The sequence below is a fragment of the Littorina saxatilis genome, unplaced genomic scaffold (assembly GCF_037325665.1).
Source record: "Littorina saxatilis isolate snail1 unplaced genomic scaffold, US_GU_Lsax_2.0 scaffold_388, whole genome shotgun sequence".
In the NCBI taxonomy this organism is placed as follows: domain Eukaryota; kingdom Metazoa; phylum Mollusca; class Gastropoda; order Littorinimorpha; family Littorinidae; genus Littorina; species Littorina saxatilis.
The window spans coordinates 1-22,160 of NW_027125930.1; the positions used below are offsets into that span (position 1 = coordinate 1).

Below are 22,160 nucleotides of genomic sequence, written 5' to 3' on the forward strand. Positions count from 1 at the left end.
TCCTTGTTGGCTCACGTAAGTGTAGCCTATGCGATCGTAACTTTGTCTGTCTGTGCGTGCGTGCGTGCGTGCGTCTGTGCGTGTGTATGTCTGTGGTAGAAACTCTAACATTTGAAGACGTCACATTACATTGACGTCACATTATGACGTAAGAGGGTTAGACGTCACGCGAAGGAAGTACTGAAAGTCTCGGTCATTATTATTTTGAGCGCGCCGAGACTGGTTGGCAGTCGTGTCCTTGTAAGTAGGCTACATGCAGACAGACAGATCTAGATCTAGTGTCTCGCTTTCTTGCACAGTTTCACCTATGCTCTTTCTGTGTGTGTGTGTGTGTGTGTGTGTGTGTGTGTGTGTGTGTGTGTGTGTGTGTGTGTGTGTGTGTGTGTGTGTGTGTGCGTGCGTGCGTGTGTGTGTGTGTGTGTGAATGTGTGTGTGTGTGTGTGTGTGTGTGTGTGTGTGTGTGTGACGGAGTGATTGAGTTTGTGTTACTGTTTGTCGATTTCTTACGTGAGCCTTGATGGCTTCGCCTCTTGTTTTTCTAACTGGTGTATTGTGCGCGATTTGCGGATTTATTTTTATTCCTTTCATATGCTGTTGAAGTGTTGTGGGTGTTATTGTCTGTATATGCTATGTTGCGTCTGTGTATGCCTACAAGAATTTGCATTCGCTCTCTGCCAGTACAAGTCCAAACTTTATTGGGTGTAATGTGCCTGTGGTCTGCTCGCAGTCGAGCACAGATAGTTTTCAAACATTTCTCCAGTGAGCCGCCGCGCGCTGCGACCTGAGTAAAGCGCTTCTTTGGTCTCTGGCAACGTTGAACTGCGCTGATATGCCCAGCGACGTGCGGACAAAGTGATATCGCCCCGCTGGCTATTTTTACCGCTGGCCTCGGTCGGGCTTTGCCACAGAAACTCACGGTTTGGCCTGTAGGTAAAATGTACAATGTATTTTCTGATTTGTGCACAAAAGCTATTTTTCTTTTTTCTTTTTTTTAACATAACAATGTTTAATGTCACTGTTTGTTTAAAAGAACATGGTCACATTTGTAAAAAAAATGTTAAATTAGAAAATAAATAACATTTTGGTTCATGATTTTTCCTACACCTGTGCTGAAAATAAGAAATAAAAATGTCGGTATATAAGTCACTCAAATACAGGTAAGTATGACTATATCTTTAACAAGTCCTGCCATTGTGGAGAACACATTACGCTCCATGCGCTACAAATAGAATTACCTTTAAAACCTTACATGACCATATGCAGATCACACTGGTTCACGATGGCTCAGGGGTCTGAGTCCCCAGGATTATTTGCGCAGTAGCAGTTCTCTAGGCTGGTCACACAGCTTGCTGCTGTGCCGACTGGTCAGGGACTCGGACATGGGGCTGTGGGTATAACTCTAAGCCCAGATTATCACATCAGCGTGTTTCAGTTTGAGGTCGAGTGGCTCCCGCCATCCCTCCTGATTCTAGCGACTACCCTCTAGACAACATATCCTCACCCTAGGCCCACTAGTCGCCAAACTGTACATATTGTTTTTATTACCACGGCCTTCGTGGCTTACATCTTAATCCTTTTATTTGTAAAAAGTTTTGAGATTTATTGTTCGTGTTCCTCTTACTTGCTCATCTATTTGGTTTTATTGGTGATCCTGAAAGGTTCCACTTTTTAACTCGATTTGAATAAAATAAAATAATCATTTTACAAACCCGTTATTCAAGATATAGAATACAGACTTATAATTCTTACCAAGAAACATCTTAACTACTTTTCATTTTAACAAATTCCACAGAGCATTATCAACTCAACCCCACCCCCTGCCCTCCTCTCCTTATTTTTTGTTTCTTTCTTTCCTCTTTCTGAAAGCGGACAAACACTCAAGTCCTTAATGGCTCAAAACCGTAGGACTTTTAATATTTTAATATTAATTTTAACTGTAAGTATGACTGGCTCGGTTTGAGTTTGTTACGGTTGACCCTGCACAATTCGACCTCTAATGTTTTTGTTGAACAATTTCACAACTTCCTGAGTTACACAAACTCAGTGATGACCGATGTTGCCTTCACCCCTCCCATAGGGTGACGGATGTCACAACTTTCTGTGTACACAAACTGATGACGTATTTCACAACAAAATGGCGCTGCCCATGGTCAACCTCGATACTAGTTCCGGTTCCGGAATGTCACCGTTCACACAGCCAAATGCCTCCGCATAACCCAGACCTCTGGGTCTGGGAATGAAGAAGAAAAGGATACTGGTGTTTATTTGTGTGGGTCCGGAAGATTACCCCATCTAATCCCTTACACGTTATTGATCTTCCGCGTCTGTTCGTAAGCTAGAATCACTATAAGCTCCACATCTAGTAGTCATGATTCAATATTTGTTTAAAGATAATCAACGACATAAAACACACATCACACAAACAAACAAACACACGAACAAACAGCCAAAGACGTTTTTAGTAGGCATTCAAATCACCTGGAATTCTTTATCCACACGGGGATGTGGCTTGTCGGAGGTGATGTGTCCAGTGAACATGGCATCAAACTCATCCACCGAAACGTTGGTGCCGTGCGCTGTGTAGGCCTCTAGCAGGGCTTTGTGCAGGAACAAGTACTGGTCCTGTATATAAATGATTTTTGTTGTGTTTAAAAATGCTCTGTTCTCCGTATATCATCGTGATTAGTGTCATCATGCACTATGTTAGCTTTGTAGTCCTGTCGTTTCTGTCTGCAACACATTATTCTAATTCGTGGTATCATCAAGGTTCCCATGCCAGTTTGTTTTGTGTAAAGTAGATTTCTTGTCAGAATACCTCTACTGTAAGTTCCACTTTAAAGATAAAGACCTCCCCGTACGGAAAAAGGGATGTTCACTTACTCAGATCTGCCTAGGCATTTACATGGGATATTAGGCACAACAAAAAAGTCTGTTTAGGGTAACATAGGCCTAAACAATAGGGTCGGAAGGTCGGGATTTTTTTTCTCTAAAAAAACCCATATTTTTAAGTGTTTTTTTGTTGTTGTTGTTTTTTCCTCCAAATGCCAAAAAAAAGTCTAGGGTCGCGCGAAAAAATAGGGTCGATCGGGATACCGTAAACAGACATTGTTTTTGTTGCCTTAGACCATCCCTCCACTTAGACCCACATAACACAAATCAACACCCCGACTGCTTCCTGTGCACAACAGGACTTGCCTTGTCCAGCATAAAATCCTACCAATATCGCAGATGGTGATCCGAGTCACTTACACGGGCATGTATGTCTATGCCTTTCAAGCTATCATGAACTTAAAGCTTTCCTTGGCCTAAAAGAACTAAAGTTCACAGATTACTCACAACAGCCTGCACCATCAAGCAGCGTTCCTCGCGCAGGCGTTTGACAAGGTCAAGGACATTAATGTGACCTTCGTTGACTGCCATGTCCACGCCAATCTCAAGGCCGATGTAGGTTCCGGTTCTTCCGACACCGGCACTGTGACGAAAAAGCGTGTTATGGCGATATGATCACATAATGTGTGTGTGTAACGATAATGGGTCATTGTCCCACCTTTGCTGGAGTTCGAGCAGGTATGAGCTACTGAATGTAAGTCAACACGGTTAGAAATAAGTGACTCGAGTGTAGCAGTGGTAATAGTTCATCTGGAAAACCACGACAACATATATCTCAGCTATGCCCTTGCATGTGTTGTGCAGTCAGATATTTTAATCATCTATTTCAAAATTTTGCATGTGCAGAATTCAAATTAAGTTTTAAAGATATTTTGAACAAAATATACTCTCAGAATTTAAGTTCACAACACCTTTGGAAAAATACAAATTAAAAGATAAATCGGTAATTCGAGCATGGCAATCTTAAGTTTCGCCACTTAGTTTATGCTTTTACCGTCGGAAATACCTGCACCCTGGCGCAAAAGTAGCTCATCAACAAACTGGTGACTGGTGAATTTATGACGTCACAACATTAACGTGTAATAATAGTGTTGATTTCTTGCTGTAACTAACGTCGTTTTAAGGAAGAAAAATATCAGGCAAACCTGCAGTGAACGAGAACAGGCGGAACAGAAGCGCCGTCTGCAGGCTTTGTCCTGTTGTGGACGTAACGCCAGAAGGTGACAAGGGAGGTAGTCGTGGGTGCACCGTGATCAGGCCACGACACGTAGTGGTACTGGGTGACTTCCCTTGACTCATCGCTCTGAAATTGACACGCCACAAGGACTGTTTACTGTCACATATGTTGACGAATTACACATATCAAACACCAACAGCATTCTCAACCGCATGATGAAGCATATGAGTAACGTGTAAAGAATAAATCTGACACAGATGACAAAAAGGGTGAGAGAAAGTAACGTAGGCATAATAAAGCCATCTTTGTCAGTCGGCGTCCAGCTAACCTTCACGCTAAATAAGACTAGGGAAAACAGAAGAGCAAAACACACAAACGAACAAAACACATTTAAATGTAGTGAAAGAATAAAACTAGACAATGCTGACTTTCTGGCTTACCCCAGCTCTCTTGACGCTGAATGTCCTGATGAAGAAGTCGTCTCTGCACTGGACATGAGTGGTGGTCACTGTCACAGGGCCGAAGGTGTCCTCACCGCCCTCCTCCTCCGGCCAGTACAGATCACACTTGGGCTAGCATTAACATATGAGACACCCGGTTAACAGAACAAATCACACACAGTGTCACTCTGCTCATCTGTGGGCTAACATAAGACAACCGGTTGTTTTAACAACACTGTATCACTCAGGTCAAAGTCGGGCTAATAAAAAGTAATATGGACTAATCGCACACTGTATCACTCTGATAACCAGTTGGCTAACGTTAGACAACCGATTCATTAACAAAACAAGTCACACACCCGTCACCGTATCACTGGGCTCATCTGTGGGCTAACATGGGACAACCGGTTAACAGAATGAATAACACACTGCATCACTCTGTTCTAGAATTAGTCATTACCTGATACCAGTTTATTACAATTCCATATGGGATAAACAGAGCAAATAGATTTGAACAGACAAATTTGACTCGCAGTTTCCAAACTGGCACATACAGTTTAACATAGAGGGGGAATCGAGACGAGGGTCGTGGTGTATGTGTGTGTGTGTGTGTGTGTGTGTGTGTGTGTGTGTGTGTGTGTGTGTGTGTGTGTGTGTGTGTGTGTGTGTGTGTGTAGAGCGATTCAGAGTACGCTACTGGACCGATCTTTATGACATTTTACATGAGAATTCCTGGGTATGATATCCCCAGATGTCTTTGATGACGTCATATCCGGCTTTTTGTAAAAGTTGAGGCGGCACTGTCACACCCTCATTTTTCAATAAAATTGATTGAAATTTTGGCCAGGCAATCTTCGACAAAGGCCGGACTTTGGTATTGCATTTCATTTTGGAATCTTACAAATTAATTAATGACTTTGGTCATTAAAAATCTGAAAATTGTAATTAAAACTATTGTTTTATAAAACGATCCAAAAACAATTTCATTTTATTTGTCATCATTTTCTGATTCCAAAAACATATAAATATGTTATATTCGGATTAAAAACAAGCCCCGAAATTTAAAAATATAAAAATTATGATTACAATTAAATTTCCGCAATCGATTTAAAAACAATTTCATCTTATTCCTTGTCCGTTCCTGATTCCAAAAACATATAGATATGATATGTTTGGATTAAAACACGCTTAGAAAGTTACAAAGAATAGAGATACAGAAAAGCGTGCTATCCTCCTCAGCGCAACCGCTACCACGCTTTTCTGGATTGTCAATTTCACTGCCTTTGCCACGAGCGGTGGACAGACGATGCTACGAGTGTACGGTCTTGCGGAAAAATGCAGTGCGTTCAGTTTCATTCTGTGAGTTCGACTGAGCTTGACTAAATGTTGTATTTTTGCCTTACGCGACTTGCTTTTGTTTTTTTTAAACCGCTTAGTGCCATAACTGATTTCTTTACCATTAAAACGCCAACAAGGGTCTGAGTTGACAGACAGATACACAAATAAAAGTGCGATGCATACAGATATACAAATACAAGTTTGATGACACTTGTATACAATTTCTTTTCTTTGATGGGACGCTGACAGAGGGGACAACATAGATATAGGGCATGTGTCTTCTGTGGTCAATCCTGTTTTTGACAACTACTGCCTGAAATGAATTAAGAATACAAAAATACATGTTTATAAAGATGAATGAATAAATAATGACTAAATCTAAAAGTAAATTCGGAAGATTAATAGATTAAAAAATGCCTCACTTTTCCTCTTTCCTGAATGTTGGTGAGCATGACAACGTGTGTTATCTGCTCCTGCCAGATCATGCGCCAGAGATCGCCCACAGTGTTGTCCCTTGGCCCTGTGACATGGGAGCAAGAACAACACAGTTTGTATTGCCTGTGCAAGAGTATGTTGCGAATCAGTAACATTAACAAAATGTGCCTCTTGGGTTAATGCCTAGGGTCAAGTGTGGGTGTGTGAGTGTGTGTGTGTGTGTTTGGGTGTGTGTGTGTGTGTGTGTGTGTGTGTGTGTGTGTGTGTGTGTGAGTATGTGTGTGTGTGTGTGTGTGTGTGTGTGTGTGTGTGTGAGTGTGTGTGTGTGTGTGTGTGTGTTTGGGTGTGTGTGTGTGAACGTATATGAAAGTATGAACGAGTGTTTTTACCTTGAGCAGCGATGAACTGCTTGTCCAACTTGTAACCCTGCAGTGACAAATTGTGTGATTAAAGGTACCGTAATAATAATAATAATAATAATAATAATAATAATAATAACGGGCATTTATAAAATGCCTTATCAGAAGTTCAAAGCGCGTGACAACAATACATGTATACAAAATTCATACAATCACTGTCAGATTCAAACAACACATCATGCACATCTCACATCCCCAGACTCTATACTAAGGAACTATCCGTAATGTTGTTGGAACAAGTGAGTTTTCAAATTGGACTTAAAAGATGAAAAGGATGGAGAGTGACGTAATTGAAAGGGGAGTGAATTCCATAACTGAGGTCCATAATACGAAAACGTGCGGAAGCCATGAGCCTTGCGTTTACGGGAGTAAACCATCACAGATACAGTCAGACTTTTACACACAGTACAAACACCCTTTCATTTAAACACTCACGGATTGAGAACATCCTAGGTGCCCTCCGTAAAGAGCGAACAATTTTCAAAGAATTTATTTTTGCGTGGTTTATCTTACCCCTGAGCCATCGTGAACCCGTGTGATCCAGTTTCCCCTTTTCACAATGTAGTCGTCAGTTAGTCATTTGAATGCGACTCGATGTCAGCTTATCTACACTTTTACAAGAAAAAAAGATAGAAAAAAAAGGAAAAAAAACAAAACAAAAAAAGGAAAGAAAAAAGAGAAGAAAACAAGGAAGGGTTGAAGCAGCCTGCATGCAACTGAGGTCAAAAAAAAGAAAAAAAGAAAAAAAAAAAAAAAGCTTATCTACACTAGGACGTTTTTATGCACGAAACAAACGGCTGTGGTTCACAAGAACTCTAGCGATGGCTTTTGACTGTTGAGAGGAACGGCGATATGCCGCATAAACCGTCGTCTGCTACGACCCTTGCGTGACCCTGCTTCCGGGCTTTTCTTTTTTCAAACTTTCACAACTTCGAATTGCACTGATCTTGTCTTGATGAAAACACGCTGTCAATTTATTATTTAGATTTTAAAAGTTAGGTCTAGCGCAAAAACGCACCACGGTCCAAAAACTTTCTGATTATCATCGATCCACGGCTATCGCCAGTTTAAGGGAAGTAACTCATTACATTTAGTCAAGTTTTGACTAAATGTTTTAACGTAGAGGGGGGGAATCGAGACGAGGGTCGTGGTGTATGTGCGTGTGTGTCTGTGTGTGTGTGTAGAGCGATTCAGACTAAACTACTGGACCGATCTTTATGAAATTTGACATGAGAGTTCTTGGGTATGAAATCCCCGAACTTTTTTTTCATTTATATGTTAAATGTCTTTGATGACGTCATATCCGGATTTTCGTGAAAGTTGAGGCGGCACTGTCACGCCCTCATTTTTCAACCAAATTGGTTGAAATTTTGGTCAAGTAATCTTCGACGAAGCCCGGACTTCGGTATTGCATTTCAGCTTTTTGGCTTAAACATTAATTAATGACTTTGGTCATTAAAAATCTGAAAATTGTAAAAAAATAAATAAATTATAAAACGATCCACATTTACGTTCATCTTATTCTCCATCATTTCCTGATTCCAAAAACATATAAATATGTTATATTTGGATTAAAAACAAGCTCTGAAAATTAAATATATAAAAATTATTATCAAAATTAAATTGTCGAAATCAATTTAAAAACACTTTCATCTTATTCCTTGTCGGTTCCTGATTCCAAAAAAATATAGATATGATATGTTTGGATTAAAAACACGCTCAGAAAGTTAAAACAAAGAGAGGTACAGAAAAGCGTGCTATCCTTCTTAGCGCAACTATTACCCCGCTCTTCTTGTCAATTTCACTGCCTTTGCCATGAGCGGTGGACTGACGATGCTACGAGTATACGGTCTTGCTGAAAAATGGCATTGCGTTCAGTTTCATTCTGTGAGTTCGACAGCTACTTGACTAAATGTTGTATTTTCGCCTTACGCGACTTGTTTTTGACCTGAGTTCAGGATGGGTCCAAAAAGTGTTCGAGACAATCTGCAAAATTAATTCTTTAAAAATTGCTCGCTCTTTACGTAGGGCACCTAGGATGTTCCCGTTTGGTGAGCGTTCAAATGGAAAGGTGCTTGTACTGTGTGTAAAAGCCTGACAGTATCTGTGATGGTTTACGGGAGGCTTACTGTCCGGGCGTGATTTCCGTCCAGCACCAAAACGAGGCGCCATTGTTGTAAAGGGCCAAGTCCACGAAAATAAATTCTTTGAAAATTTCTCACGCTCGACAGAAAGCAGCCAGGATGTTCCCATTCGGTGAGCGTTTAAATGGAAGTATGCTTGAACTGTATGTAGACGCTCGGGGAGCTCTGTGATGGTTTACGGCCGGAGGCTTACTGTGCCTTTGACTGATTAGACTGTCACAAGTAATACACACACAAAGATCATCAGCAACAACACACACACACACACACACACACACACACACACACACACACACACACACACACACACACACACACACACACACACACAAACACAGCTACATTTAAATTTTTTAAAATAATACAAATATGCACACACACACACACACAAAGTAAATAAGAAGAAAACAAGTCGCGTAAGGCGAAATTACTACATTTAGTCAAGCTGTGGAACTCACAGAATGAAACTGAACGCACTGCATTTTTTCACAATGACCGTAGTCCGCCGCTTGTGCAAAAGGCAGTGAAAGTGACGAGCGCGCGGTAGCGGTTGCGCTGTGCTGCAAAGCACGCTTTATTGTACCTCTCTTCGTTTTAACTTTGTGAGCGTGTTTTTAATCCAAACATATCATATCTATATGTTTTTGGAATCAGGAACCAACAAGGAATAAGATGAAAGTGTTTTTAAAACGATTTCGGAAATTTAATTTTAATCATAATTTTTAATTTTCAGAGCTTGTTTTTAATCCGAATATAACATATTTATATGTTTTTGGAATCAGAACTTGATGAAGAATAAAATTTTGGATTGTTTTATAAAAAAATAATTTTAATTACAATTTTCAGATTGTTAATGACCAAAGTCATTAATTAATTTTTAAGCCTACATGCTCAAATGCAATACCGAAGTCCGGCCTTTTTCGAAGATTGCTTGGCCAAAATTTCAATCAATTTGATTGAAAAATGAAGGTGTGACAGTGCCGCCTCAACTTTTACAAAAAGCCGGATATGACGTCATAAAAGACATTTATCAAAAAAATGAAAAACTGTCTGGGGATATCATACCCAGGAACTCTCATGTAAAATTTCATAAAAATCGGGCTAGTAGTTTACTCTGAATCGCTCTACACACACACACACACGCACACACACACGCACACACACACACACTATACACCACGACCCTCGTCTCGATTCCCCCCTCTATGTTAAAACATTTAGTCATAACTTGACGAAATGTAAAAAAGAAAAAAAAAGTCTTCTTCTTCGAATTAACTTCAATGTCTTCACAACATTATCTAAACTAGCATTCATATAAAACGACATTGAGTTAACATCGAGTGTTAGAGTGATTAGCGATTGTTGAGGTATTAATTAAAACGATTGATAAAAAGAAATGATTAAACATATAAGTAAAAGAAAGTAGCATGTCCCACCGAAACATAGCTCGCGTTAACAAAATCAGTGGCCGTTCCTTCGGAGTATCCATCACGCAGGACGACTAGGTTGCGGTCATCTGAAAGAATATGTTTGGAATGTAAGATTAGTCCATTTGCATTTCTCATTGACAACGTTTGGCTTTATTTCTTTCTAAAATTGAAAATTTTCATCTAAATTTTAATTTGATTATATACTTACCCAACTCACATCAAGCAATTTACTCCAGTTTAGTGCTAGGACGCTGAATAGCATCGCCTTGGTAACAAGGGGAGGTCACCCTAAAAAAGAGCCACCTTGACCCCTTAACATGACAAAGTCACGCGTGACTTCCTGACCTTGCCGCCATCTTTGAATCATTCAATCGAAAGCGAACATAGAAAAATTTCCCTCTTTTTTAGGAAAAAAACCCCATAAAAACCCGAAAAGCGGGGCAGGCGGGCGGGTATCAACTATGTGAGTTGGGTAAGTATATAATCAAATTAAAATTTAGATGAAAATGTTCAATTAAATTACATTCTTATCCCAACTCACATCAAGCAGAATGCTAATGAAGGAGGTGGGGAAACAAAATTCCACTTGTCCAGCAGCGACAATGGCTGGTAGGGAGCTACTGCCACCATGACGAGTGCTGGCCACATCTCGCAGGTAAAAGTTGATGAAAACGCCCTGCGATTTCCAGTAGGCAGCGTCTAAGACCTCTGCCAGCACGCCTGAGCGGAGGACTGCCAGAGAAGTAGCCCAGGCTCTGGCTTCATGAGTTCTTGACAACTTCATAGGAAGGACAGAATGCCCAAACCCAACTTGTCTGTGCCACCACGCATACGCTTGTTTAATAAGCGTAGAGACCCATCTTACCAAAGTGACCCGCGACAAGTCCTTGCTCCTTTCAGTGTCAACTGAGATGAAGAGCAGTTTTTGGTCCCTAGACCTAATGGGCGTGGTACGGGATAAGTAGCTGGTAAGAGTACGAACAGGACAATTGACCATATCACCAGACGCAAGAATCCTACTTAAAGGAGGAATGCGAATAACAGAGGAGGACAGACCTTGTTTTTGGTTTTGGCAAGGAACTCCGGCCGAAATCTTAAAACAAAAGAGCCATAGCTCTCAAAAGAAATATCCTTAGCCAGGCCTGAAAGAGCGTGCACCTCACCGCCTCCACGGGCAGAGGCTAACAAAACGAGGAACAAGGCTTTACGAGTCAAGTTAGCTAAGCTCGCTGAAGCTAAAGGTTCGAAATCCGAAAAGGCTAGAAACTTGAGTACCAAAAAATAAGTCCCACGCGGGAAGAGGGGACTTAGCCTTCGTAAAACCAATCGCTGCCCCCTTAATAACACTAGCAATTACACCGCCCAGGTTAATGCTATGCCCTAATTGCTTCAGAGTAGAAGAAATGGCTGAGAGCCTGACTCTCAAAAAAGAAGGAGCCAAGCCCTGAGCAGCCAAACACGAGAGATGATTTGCTACATGCATAGAGCGAGGTGAAGTAGCAGTAACTCCATTCCCCGAGCACCACTTTGTCCAAGCTGACCAGTGTGACGCATAAACAGTGCTGGTCGATTCCCTGTGGGCCTTTTGGACAAAGCCTAAAGTAGCGTCTGAGGAGCCAGAACAGCGCAGCGACCTAGAAAGAATGGAGGGCCGTCTGCGAGGCGAAGGAGGACGGGGAACCAATGTTGGCTGGGCCACCAAGGGGCCACCAACACCAAGCAAGGCTGTCCCCGCTCCGCCTTCCTGAGAACCTTTCCCAAGAGATGAAACGGGGGGAAAGCATAGGCTCAGACGCGACCAGTTTACTTCGAGGGCGTCTGTTTCCCTCCCCTCTGGGTCTGGAAAGGGGGAGATAAAGACCTGAAGCCTGCAGGAGAATCTTGTCACAAACAGATCGACTGTAGGCTTGCTGAAATGCCACCCAGACGTTGTAGGACCTGATGAGTCAGAGTCTACTCCGTGTGCATCGTACACTACGGGCGACTGAAGTAGTCCGCAAGAACGTTGAGTATGCCTGGGACGTACTTCGCTGACAACAGAATAAGGTGCTGGCTGCCCCAGGCAAGAATCTGACCTGACCTGACAGAAAGAGCGAGAGACAAAGTGCCTCCCTGTTTGTTGAAATAGGCCGCCATGGTCGTGTTGTCTGTGCGAACCCCAATTTGTTCGTTCCTGACCATAGACAGAAACGATTGGAGTCCCAGGAAAACAGCCTCTAACTCTAGGGCATTAATGTGCCCCCCACTCTGCGTCTCGTTCCACAGACCTGACGCAGTGTGAACAGAAAGATGGGCACCCCAGCCCTCCATAGACGCGTCTGTGAACAGAAACTCGTCCGGGGGGGGGGGGGGGGGGGGGGGGGGCAAACGAGATTGGCACTCCCTGCGAAATCCCAGGGAGCAGCCACTGCCTCGTTGTGTGCCGAAACCAGCTTTCAAGAGAGACTACTGTCTCCCAGCCCTGAAGAGAAGGCTTCCACAGCGAACTCAGGGCAGCCTGAAATGGCCGCTTGTGGACTCTGCCTAAGGGCACAAGAGTGGCCATCGATTCCATTTGGCCAAGAAGAGAGGTCAGAACACGAACAGCCGCTCTCTTTATCAAGGACAGAGTACGAAACAGACTTAGCAACCTGTCCACCCTTCTCTGTGAAGGGCGTACCCGCCAACCAACGGTGTATGTCTTTGCGTGTGGAAGAAAAACAACCCCAATGCTAAAAACGTCTGTGCCAAACCTAGGCTTAGCCACATGATGGTGTTTAGTTCTTTCCGTAACCTCTTAGAAAGAAAAGCTGAAACTAAGGAATTCCTGCGAGTCCTTTGTGCTGCGCAGCGAAAGTCGCTGACAGAAGCCACTGCCTCAAGAGGTAGGCTTAGCCGGAAAAGTTCCGACTGAGAGGTTACGAGCAATGGCTCAGTGAGCCTAAAAATTTAGTCAGAATGTGAGCCCATAATTTTGACATGTTCTGGCGACTTGTCAGAAACCAAAGCTTATGACCCTGATGAGAAAGCGCAATTCCGTAAGCCGTAAAAGCTGAGAAAGTTTTAACAGCTTGCCTTGTTTTTCACCACAGAGGCAAAAAACAAAAATTGAGGCCTTAGCAACTTCACCCTAGAAGGTGAAAAATAAGAGGTATGCCGCACCAAAGATGGGCGTACATACCGCGAAGCTGCCTAAGGCAGAGGGTTTAACCCAATGTGTGTTTGCTTAGCTCCGTATCTTGCCTAAATAAAGGCCAAATGTGGCCAGCCGACGCAGATCACAGCTTCTCCCAGAAGATGAACCACAAAAAGCAAAGAGCGGAGTAGATCCGCCTCTTGTTTACAACCTGAGCCAAGCAATGACGACACGATCAATCTCGACAGAGATCTCTGCAAAGTCTCAGAGAGAGACGATAACTCAAGCAAGCGTAAGCCAGTTACTCCAAAGACAAAAGAGAATTCTCCGAAAACGGGACTACTCTGTCTCTGCTGTATCATCTTGCCTAAGGACTGCAAGTTCCGGAAAAGTGGAACGAGGCAAGGCAAACGAGCCAATCAAATTGACTGAATTATGCAGCAGTGTAAACCTCTTAGCCAAACCAGCCGGCAAAGCTGAGGCTAAAAACAAAGAAGCACGGTAAGGCTGCGCTGAATCAGGAGCCAGACCTTGTGCTGTTAACCACGGTACAGCCTCGTGAAACGCACCGCCATACTGCCCAGGGCTCGTATTCTTGAAAAAGCTGCAAAATTGTGTCCTTTAAAGTCAAACTGTCGTTTAACTACCGCCCGGTATTTATTTTTACTGCCCAGTAATTATTTATTTCCCCCCGGTATTAATGTGTGTCTGGCGGAAGGTCGGCAGCTACCAGAATCCGGTTATTTTTAGAATTGGAGATTCCTCATGCTTGCTCCTCTCTACAAACAATATTTGAACAAGATTTATTCTTGAAAAAGCTGCAACTCATATACTGGCCTGTAAAACTCAATAAGTCCGCCAACTGCTAAGTGTTATTTATGAAACACCGGTAAGTCCTTACCGGGTTGTCTCCGAGCTGTAAAGTTAGAGGACCCCTCCCCCTCCTGTAAAGTCGCTACCTGTCAGTAACTTCACCAACACTGTCCATTAAAACCGTCAAGTTCGAATAAATCTTGTTCAAATATTGTTCGTAGATTTATGTCCCTCGTGGACACACATTGGTGTCCTTTAAGCACCGATGCATTGCGGTCAAATACGAGCTTCTGCTCGCGAAAGATTTCAACCGATGCTCGATCATAACGGCGTGTTGCAAAAGCGTGCTTGCGTCTTGTTTAATGCATTACAGTGGCGAGAATTTGGTGTCTGATTCCGTAGCCGAACGGTTATCGAATTCGCCTGATGCGCGATTGAGTCGGGTTCGAATCGCCATCAGGCCTGAATTTTTTTTTGTTTTACTCTTTGTCATTAATTTTGTTTGTTTTTGTTTATTTTCTTCGTGTGCAAAAGAGTACGTTGTAATATCAAAATTGATTTAAAAAATTAATTTTAGGCGAGAATGAGGTTTTTTTAAAAATTGATGGTTAACATGATATTACCGTTAACTACCTTGAATACGCCCACCCACCCTATGTACCAGTTTTGCCCAAAAGTGGGGGGTGGGCGTTTACTAGGTACTATACCCTTGGCAGGAGCGGGTCCTTAGCTAGAAAAACGATATTTTGGTCATTTGTCATAGAAGTGTTCAAAGGATGCGTTATTGCACAAAACTCCCCCCCCCCCCCCACACACACACACTAACACTAACACTAACACACAAAATCAACCTCTTCAGATATCACTTCCCGCCAAAGATGAAGCTTTGAAGATGAAGACCATTGTTGGAGCAGTCCGCGGTACAAGCCATCAACAACTGTACGACGAGTCAGGCTTTATTTCATTTTAAGAGAGGCGTAAACGTCAAAAATCGATATTATTTCACAAGATTGTACACCGTAAGGTGCCAAACTACTTACTTGCGATATTGCCACCATTAATATCAACTAATAATCCATATCGCCAGCGCAGACTTTTAGACAGGAAAGTTCCATCGTTTAACACTGAATTATACAAAAACTCATTTCTCCCATCTACAACACAACTCTGGAATTCTTTACCAGACTACATAAAACTTAGTAAGTCCTTCAAGCACTTTTTGTCAAAAAACGATTTAAGTCTGCCGTGTAATTGGTATTCTGGAGATCGCATATCACAAACAATTCACTGTAAGCTCAGGCTATATATAAGTGATCTTAATAACGATCTAGTGAGACGACACGTTGCTACAGATGCATCTTGTGACAGCGCATTTCCGTCCGAAACCGTAAAACACTTCCTATTAGATTGTCCAAATTATCGCGAAGCACGTCAAGAAACCATACATACCCTCCCTAACCACAGTATTCACCTCCCCCACCTTCTAAATGGAGACAGACAGTATTCTCTAGATTTGAACAGGAACATTTTGTCAAGAGTACACTCGTTCATTGAACGTTCAGGCCGCTTTGGGCAAACCAGAATCAATGCTCCACAAGCCGGACAACAACTTTAATTTCTGCACAACTCCTACCCATCCCTCTTCTTTTTATTCCTTTTCTTCCCCTCCTTCCTTCCTCTTACTGTCTTTCTTTATAATGATTATGCAACGTTTATTATGTTATGATAATTTTGGATGATTAATGAGATGAGGATGATTATAATGATGATGCTTTGGATTTCCAATTTGGTTTATTTAGACAAATTGTTCAGCCGTTACCGCCTTACGTTATAATATCCATGCAGGAACACCACTATTAGCTTCTAGCTTGTTGCTGTTACCTGTGTCTTTTGTATACATGTCATGATTGTAACATTTGTTGAAATAAACTTATGTTTAAACCAAAGATGAAGCTTTCGTTTCTTCTTTTTCCTCCCAGTCAAAAATGTATTGCGATTCTCTAGCCACTTCAGAAACCTTTTTCTGTCCAATCCCCGAAGCATGTCTAAGGAAAGGAAACAATTGAAAAACAACAATAACAGCAGACTGAATAATCTTTATTCATTTTCCTTGTCTACTAGTCCACTGGTCGAAACTGGGGGGTGGGCGTTTACTAGGTACTAGGCCATGTACACCTGCATGCAACCGAGGTTTATAAAAAAAATAAAAATAAAATCTCCCCGTGTTTTTATTTCATTCAGTTTGTTTGGGTTGTTGCTATTGACTTTGAAACTGACACGCCGGCGAAAACGCCGGTAACGCGTGCACAGAGAAGAGCAAGCATCGGGAATCTTCAATTCTAAAAATAACCAACTGGTAGCTGCCGACCTTCCGATAGACACACATGAATACCGGGGAAAAATAAATAATTACTGGGCAGTAAAAATAAATACCGGGCGGTAGTTAAACGACAGTTTGACTTTGAAGGACGCAATGTTGCAGCTTTTTAGCCAGCGTGTCAGTTTCAAAGTCAATAGCAACTACCCAAACAAACTGAATGAAATAAAAACACAGGGAGACCCTTTTTATTTATTTTTTATTTTTTTGTTTTTAATCTCAGTTGCATGCAGGTGGCTGCTACCGCATTTTAGGTGGGTTTTTTTTCTCTCTCACCTTTGTTTTTTTAAGCGGGAAGCATCCTTCTTCATGGTTATTTATTTAATTTTTTTAATCAAATGTTTACATGTTTAAGTTAACAAACTTTATCAATAAACTAATATCATCTTAACCAAAGATTTAAAAACAAAACCATTGCAGCCTAAAACATTTTTTTTTAAATCAATTTTGCTATTATAACGTACTCTTTTGCACATGAAGAAAATAAACAAAAATAAATAAATGCCAAAGAATAAAAAAAAAATTACGGGCAGATGGAGATTTGAACTCGACTCAATCACGCATCAGGCGAACGAGAGAACCGTTGGACCACGGAATCAGTTGAACATAATCGGACACTGTAATGCATTAAAGAAGACGCTAGCACGCTTTCACCACAAGCCGGTATGATCGAGCATCGGTTGAAATCTTTCGCGCGCGGTATCTCGTATTTGTCCGCAATGCATTGGTGCTTAAATGACACCAATGTGTGTCCATGAGGGACATAAATCTACAAACAATATTTTAACAAGATTTATTCAAAATTGACGGTTTTAGAGGAGGGGGATGGGTCCTCCAACTTTTCAGCTCGGAGACACCCATGTAAGTCTTTCCCGGAGTTTCATGAATAACACTTAGCGGACTTATCGAGCGGAAGTGGTTTTACAGGCCGGTATATGAGTTGCAGCTGTTTCAAGAATACGAGCCCAGTAGTCAGTAGCATAGACAGCTCAAACGCTACCAACGGGAATTTCCGAAAACGGGAATTTCCGAAAACGGAACTGCTGTTTCCAGTCCTTCGCAGAACGGGAATCCCCCAAAGCGGAAGGAGGTTGGGCAACAAGCCTACAAGTGTTGCCGCACCCTCCTCGAACTACCTTGAAGTAACTTCCGCCGCCAAAGCCAGTGCTAGCGGAAGTTCAACCAGTACACGGAAGTTGGCATCTTTGTCAACCTGAACAGAAGCACCAAAATCCGACTCATAATCCCGCACATCCGTGCAACAAGGCAACGAACTTCCGCCCTGACTACAATAGTCAGGCGAAGCGTCACCCAGAAGAGACGACACACGAGGGATGCGATACCCAAGCAGTGTGTCCCTAGGGACTGCTTTCCTGCCCAGAGGGCGGAAGCGGGGAATGTCACCCCCTCCTCAACATACCGTGAAGCCACTTCCTCCGCTAAAGCCAGAGCTTGCGGAAGCTTAGTCGGTATGCGGAAGTTGACATCTTCGTCACCCTGGACGGAAGTGCCAAAATCCGACTCGTAGTCCCTCACTTCCGTGAAGTCAGGCAAGACACTTCCGCCGTGACTACCATAGTCCGACGAAGTGTCGCCCGGAAGAGACGCCCACGAGGGATTTTATACCCAAGCGGTACGTCCCTAGGGACTGCTTCCTGCCTGAAAGGCGGAAGCGGGGAAAGCTGTGAAAGCTGTGCTGCCGCACCCACTGTTCCTCTAGGGAGTGTAGGAGGACGCACTTCCCCTGTTCGGTCAGAGACCGAACGCGTGTCTGGGCTTTTCCCTCGATCTAGACGTTCACTCAATCGGAACGACGTAGACCTAGGGCCTAAGCTTTCGCGCACACGAACCGGTGTGGCTACTCTCTCCAAACACGCACTTCGTTTTGGCCGGAGAACCCGGTTACTGGCGAAGTATAAATACCTTGATCGTCGTCAGTCCAAGAGGCCTGGGAACGCAGCAGGGAAACACCACGGCTGCCCTCAAACGAGGCGTGAACGTCGGCGGACGTAAAAGTGGAGGAAGGCGGAACACACACCCTGGCAAGGGAACGCACTCAAGAGGATATCTAAGCACTCAAGGAGTGCAAAATAGCATAAACATCCTGCTTCTCGCTAACAGGGCCTGAACCGGACAAGACCGGTGAAGCAGCTGAAGGCAAACTAGGCATAGCCGGAGAATTAGGTAAGTCTATCGCACATCAAACGAGGATTTAGTCAAGGAACAGTGACTTTAATCAAAGCTTAACATGCCAAACTCTACGACTTACGAGAAGGCTTCTTTGTGGGAGAAGGCTCGGCCACCGACTTAGCATTTTTATTCTTTCTTTATCCGACATGGCGAACGGAAAAAATGTAAACAAAGCTAAGTATTCGACCAAACCTAAGTCACAAAACGATAACAAACGACAAAAAAGCTCACCCAAACACACAGTAGGAGCAGAGGGACCGTGTGCAAGTACCAAGGCAGGGTCTGACAAAGGCAGAAGTCAGACAAACCGGCTGAAAGCCGGAGCAAAATCAAAACACGTCTGTAGACACAGATCGCTGGAGAGTGAATGATTCAAAGATGGCGGCAAGGTCAGGAAGTCACGCGTGACTTTGTCATGTTAAGGGGTCAAGGTAGCTCTTTTTTAGGGTGACCTCCCCTTGTTACCAAGGCGATGCTATTCAGCGTCCTAGCACTAAACTGGAGTAAATTGCTTGATGTGAGTTGGGATAAGAATGTAATTTAATTGTTAGGCATAAATGGTATTTTTGTAAGTATCGGTCATTGTTAGAAAGCAACATGCTGACTGTTCGAAAGACTCACTGAATACTAAGGATGTTCTCTGAAGCATTTTTACATTTCAGCAGCAGTTTATAAAATGCTTACAGGGCAGGATGGCAGCGAATCGGTTCTTCTTGAAGTTCTTTTTCAGCAGGGCGACCTCCTGGGGTACACCTTCAGGCATGCTCTCGAGTGTCTGAAATAGACACAGACAGGCGTAGACACATCACGATACACATAAACACACACTCACACATGAAGAAAACACGCAGCCACAGACACACAGAGACATACACAGACACAGACAGATAAATACACACACAGATACAGGTAGACACACACACACACACAAATACACTATCGCCGAATTTACAGGGATAACATTCGTACAGCAAACTGTGTTTATAACTTTGCGCTAATCTAGTAGCACTTTAAACTGAATAAATCCATATCAGATCTCTCAGATCTCACGTTCTTTTGGTCGAAAATCTGATATAAACAAAAGTTCCGGAATCAGCAACGTCGCAAAACATGATCAACATGGTTACAAACATATTTTTGCGAGCTTTGCTAATCATTGCCAGCTAAGTTTATGTACACACTAGTTTATCACTTACAGAAAATTCCTCCTTCAGTTTTCCCGAGGCCAGGGCGTCCACCAGGTATTTCTGCACGGCGTCTAGCTTGGGTTGTGACGCCTTGAAGCTGGCGTACACGTCTTCGTCGTTGTTGTAATACATGTTATCGCCCTCAGTCGCCTCGTCGTAGTCAGCTGGGTCTAAAACAAACAAGCACAAATTAAACGAGCATACAGAGCATACAAATAACTGAGATAAAACAATAAAAACCAAAGCACGAAGCAAACTGGTCGTACGAGACAAATACTTGTTACACACACCCCCCCCACACACACACACACACCACACACACACACACACACACACACACACACACAATCATACCATTGACAGAGAGACCATACTGTACATACAGGGTTGAGAGTTCCAAAGCAAAAACAGAGTTGTGGAGAGTCTAGAGGAGGCTAAGTAAAGGCTTTACAAAACAGGTATGTTTTGAGTTGTGTTTTGAAGGAGGAAAGGCTACTGGAATCACTGACCTTGTGTTGGGGCAGAGGCTGGGGCTGCTTGCGGTGCTGGCGTGGACTGCTGGTGTGTTGCAATATCCGCGGTGTTGTAGTAAATATGACCTGAGTCTTCTTGGTTAACTACCCCACTTGGTTTCTTGGCCACCATCGGTTTTACGGCTGCGCTGGGTTTGCTGGATTTGAGAGCCTCGGAATCTGTTGGACATTTTTTTGTTTGTCGTGAACATACCTCAGCCAATTCAATGTACAATGCTAACAACCATGTACTTTACTTATATGTACTTATCGTGAATATCCCAATATGCAGTGTCTTGCACTGGGGTTGCAGTGAGCTATTGCAGTGAAATGATGAAGAAACAATTGTGTGAACTTTGGGAAGTTCACAGCAACATGTCACGAGTTTTCATGCTATATTTCTTCATTTTTTTCCAGACTAGCATCCATTAAAAGAAAGGTTTCAGACATGAGGCAGAATCGTCAAATGTGCAAATTCGGCAGAAGAATCTGCACGCAAAAAGTTGTATGAGTACAGTTCACTACTATAATCTCAGTTTCTTACCAGGAAGAAATAAATACAACATAACAAATCATGTAGTTAACAGCAATCCACACACACAAACTAGACCAGGAAAAGATTACCTGTGACAGGATCAAAGGACAGTGCTGTCTCTCTGCTGCCGTTAGCAGTTTCCGACGAACTTTCTGTGTATGCTGACCTGGCCTTCGGTTTTTGTTTTCTTCGCCTGTAATCGCAGTATGTTTTGTGAATGATAAATAAAACGTTACATTAGATAATCAAAGAACGAGTCAAAGGGTTCATATTCAAACAGTGAAAATATGTAAATACAATCGACGCAAACACAGAAAGGAGACATAGAAGTAGAAGTAGAGAAAACTAAATCGTTACACACATCAATACAGTATCTACATTTTACAAAATATAAGTATAGATACATTCCGCACAAAGGAGTGCTTTTTGCCCAAACATATCTGAAATACTACTGTTCTGATGATAGGTATTCTATTCGCTTTAAGATGAAAGATTGATTTGCCATCTTAGTTTAGCTTCTTTGTCCGCAAATACACACATTTCTGTTCCGGACAACCCTACATTTTGCAGAGTTGTTTTATCGGGTGTCAAACTACGTCACCAAAGCTCATGTTGATATGATAATTACTTCATCTACGTATAGCACATGACAATATAAATTCAAAGTTGTACAAGTCGTTTGTGTTTGCTGTTAACACACCATGGACAATGCTATATGTTAGTAGCTTACTAATTAACATCAGGTACCTTATGATGATGATGGCGATCACCACGCAAAGAGCAATCAACACAACAACACCGCCAGCCGCGCCTCCAATCAGCGGTGTGTTCGAACGAGAGCTGGACACTTGCCCTGTAGATGCCATTGTCAGATTCATGGAATAATCGATCAAATGGTGATACATTTGAATCAAAAAACGTTCAACCTTAGTTCGCTTTTTTCCTCCCGAGTTGTTCTTTGCTACTGGTGACAAGTGGAGGTCAGCTCACACGGACACAAGTGTTAATACATTCTAGAGGAGAAACTGGCCACAAAGCACCCAGTACACGACACAGAGATAGTAAACTCACCACAATCAAAGAAAATACCACGACCATTCAATAAATGTGATGATTAATATCAACATTTGCTGTGAACATGCTAGCACAAATGGCGACC

General features: G+C 42.6%; 1 protein-coding gene across 1 annotated transcript; it reads right to left on the reverse strand.

Annotated features, from left to right (window-relative positions):
• Window positions 1–541: 541 nt before the first annotated feature.
• On the reverse strand, window positions 542–21,900 carry LOC138954388 (receptor-type tyrosine-protein phosphatase kappa-like). The gene is made up of 13 exons (XM_070326252.1): window positions 21,749–21,900; window positions 21,091–21,194; window positions 20,464–20,646; window positions 19,964–20,124; window positions 19,452–19,542; window positions 10,279–10,358; window positions 6,669–6,705; window positions 6,267–6,364; window positions 4,507–4,638; window positions 4,035–4,192; window positions 3,337–3,472; window positions 2,479–2,622; window positions 542–924 (listed from the first exon to the last, which is right to left on the reverse strand). The coding sequence occupies exons 1-13, from the start codon at window positions 21,877–21,879 to the stop codon at window positions 913–915; spliced, it is 1,467 nt and encodes a 488-aa protein (XP_070182353.1). The 5' UTR covers window positions 21,880–21,900; the 3' UTR covers window positions 542–912.
• Window positions 21,901–22,160: the final 260 nt, after the last annotated feature.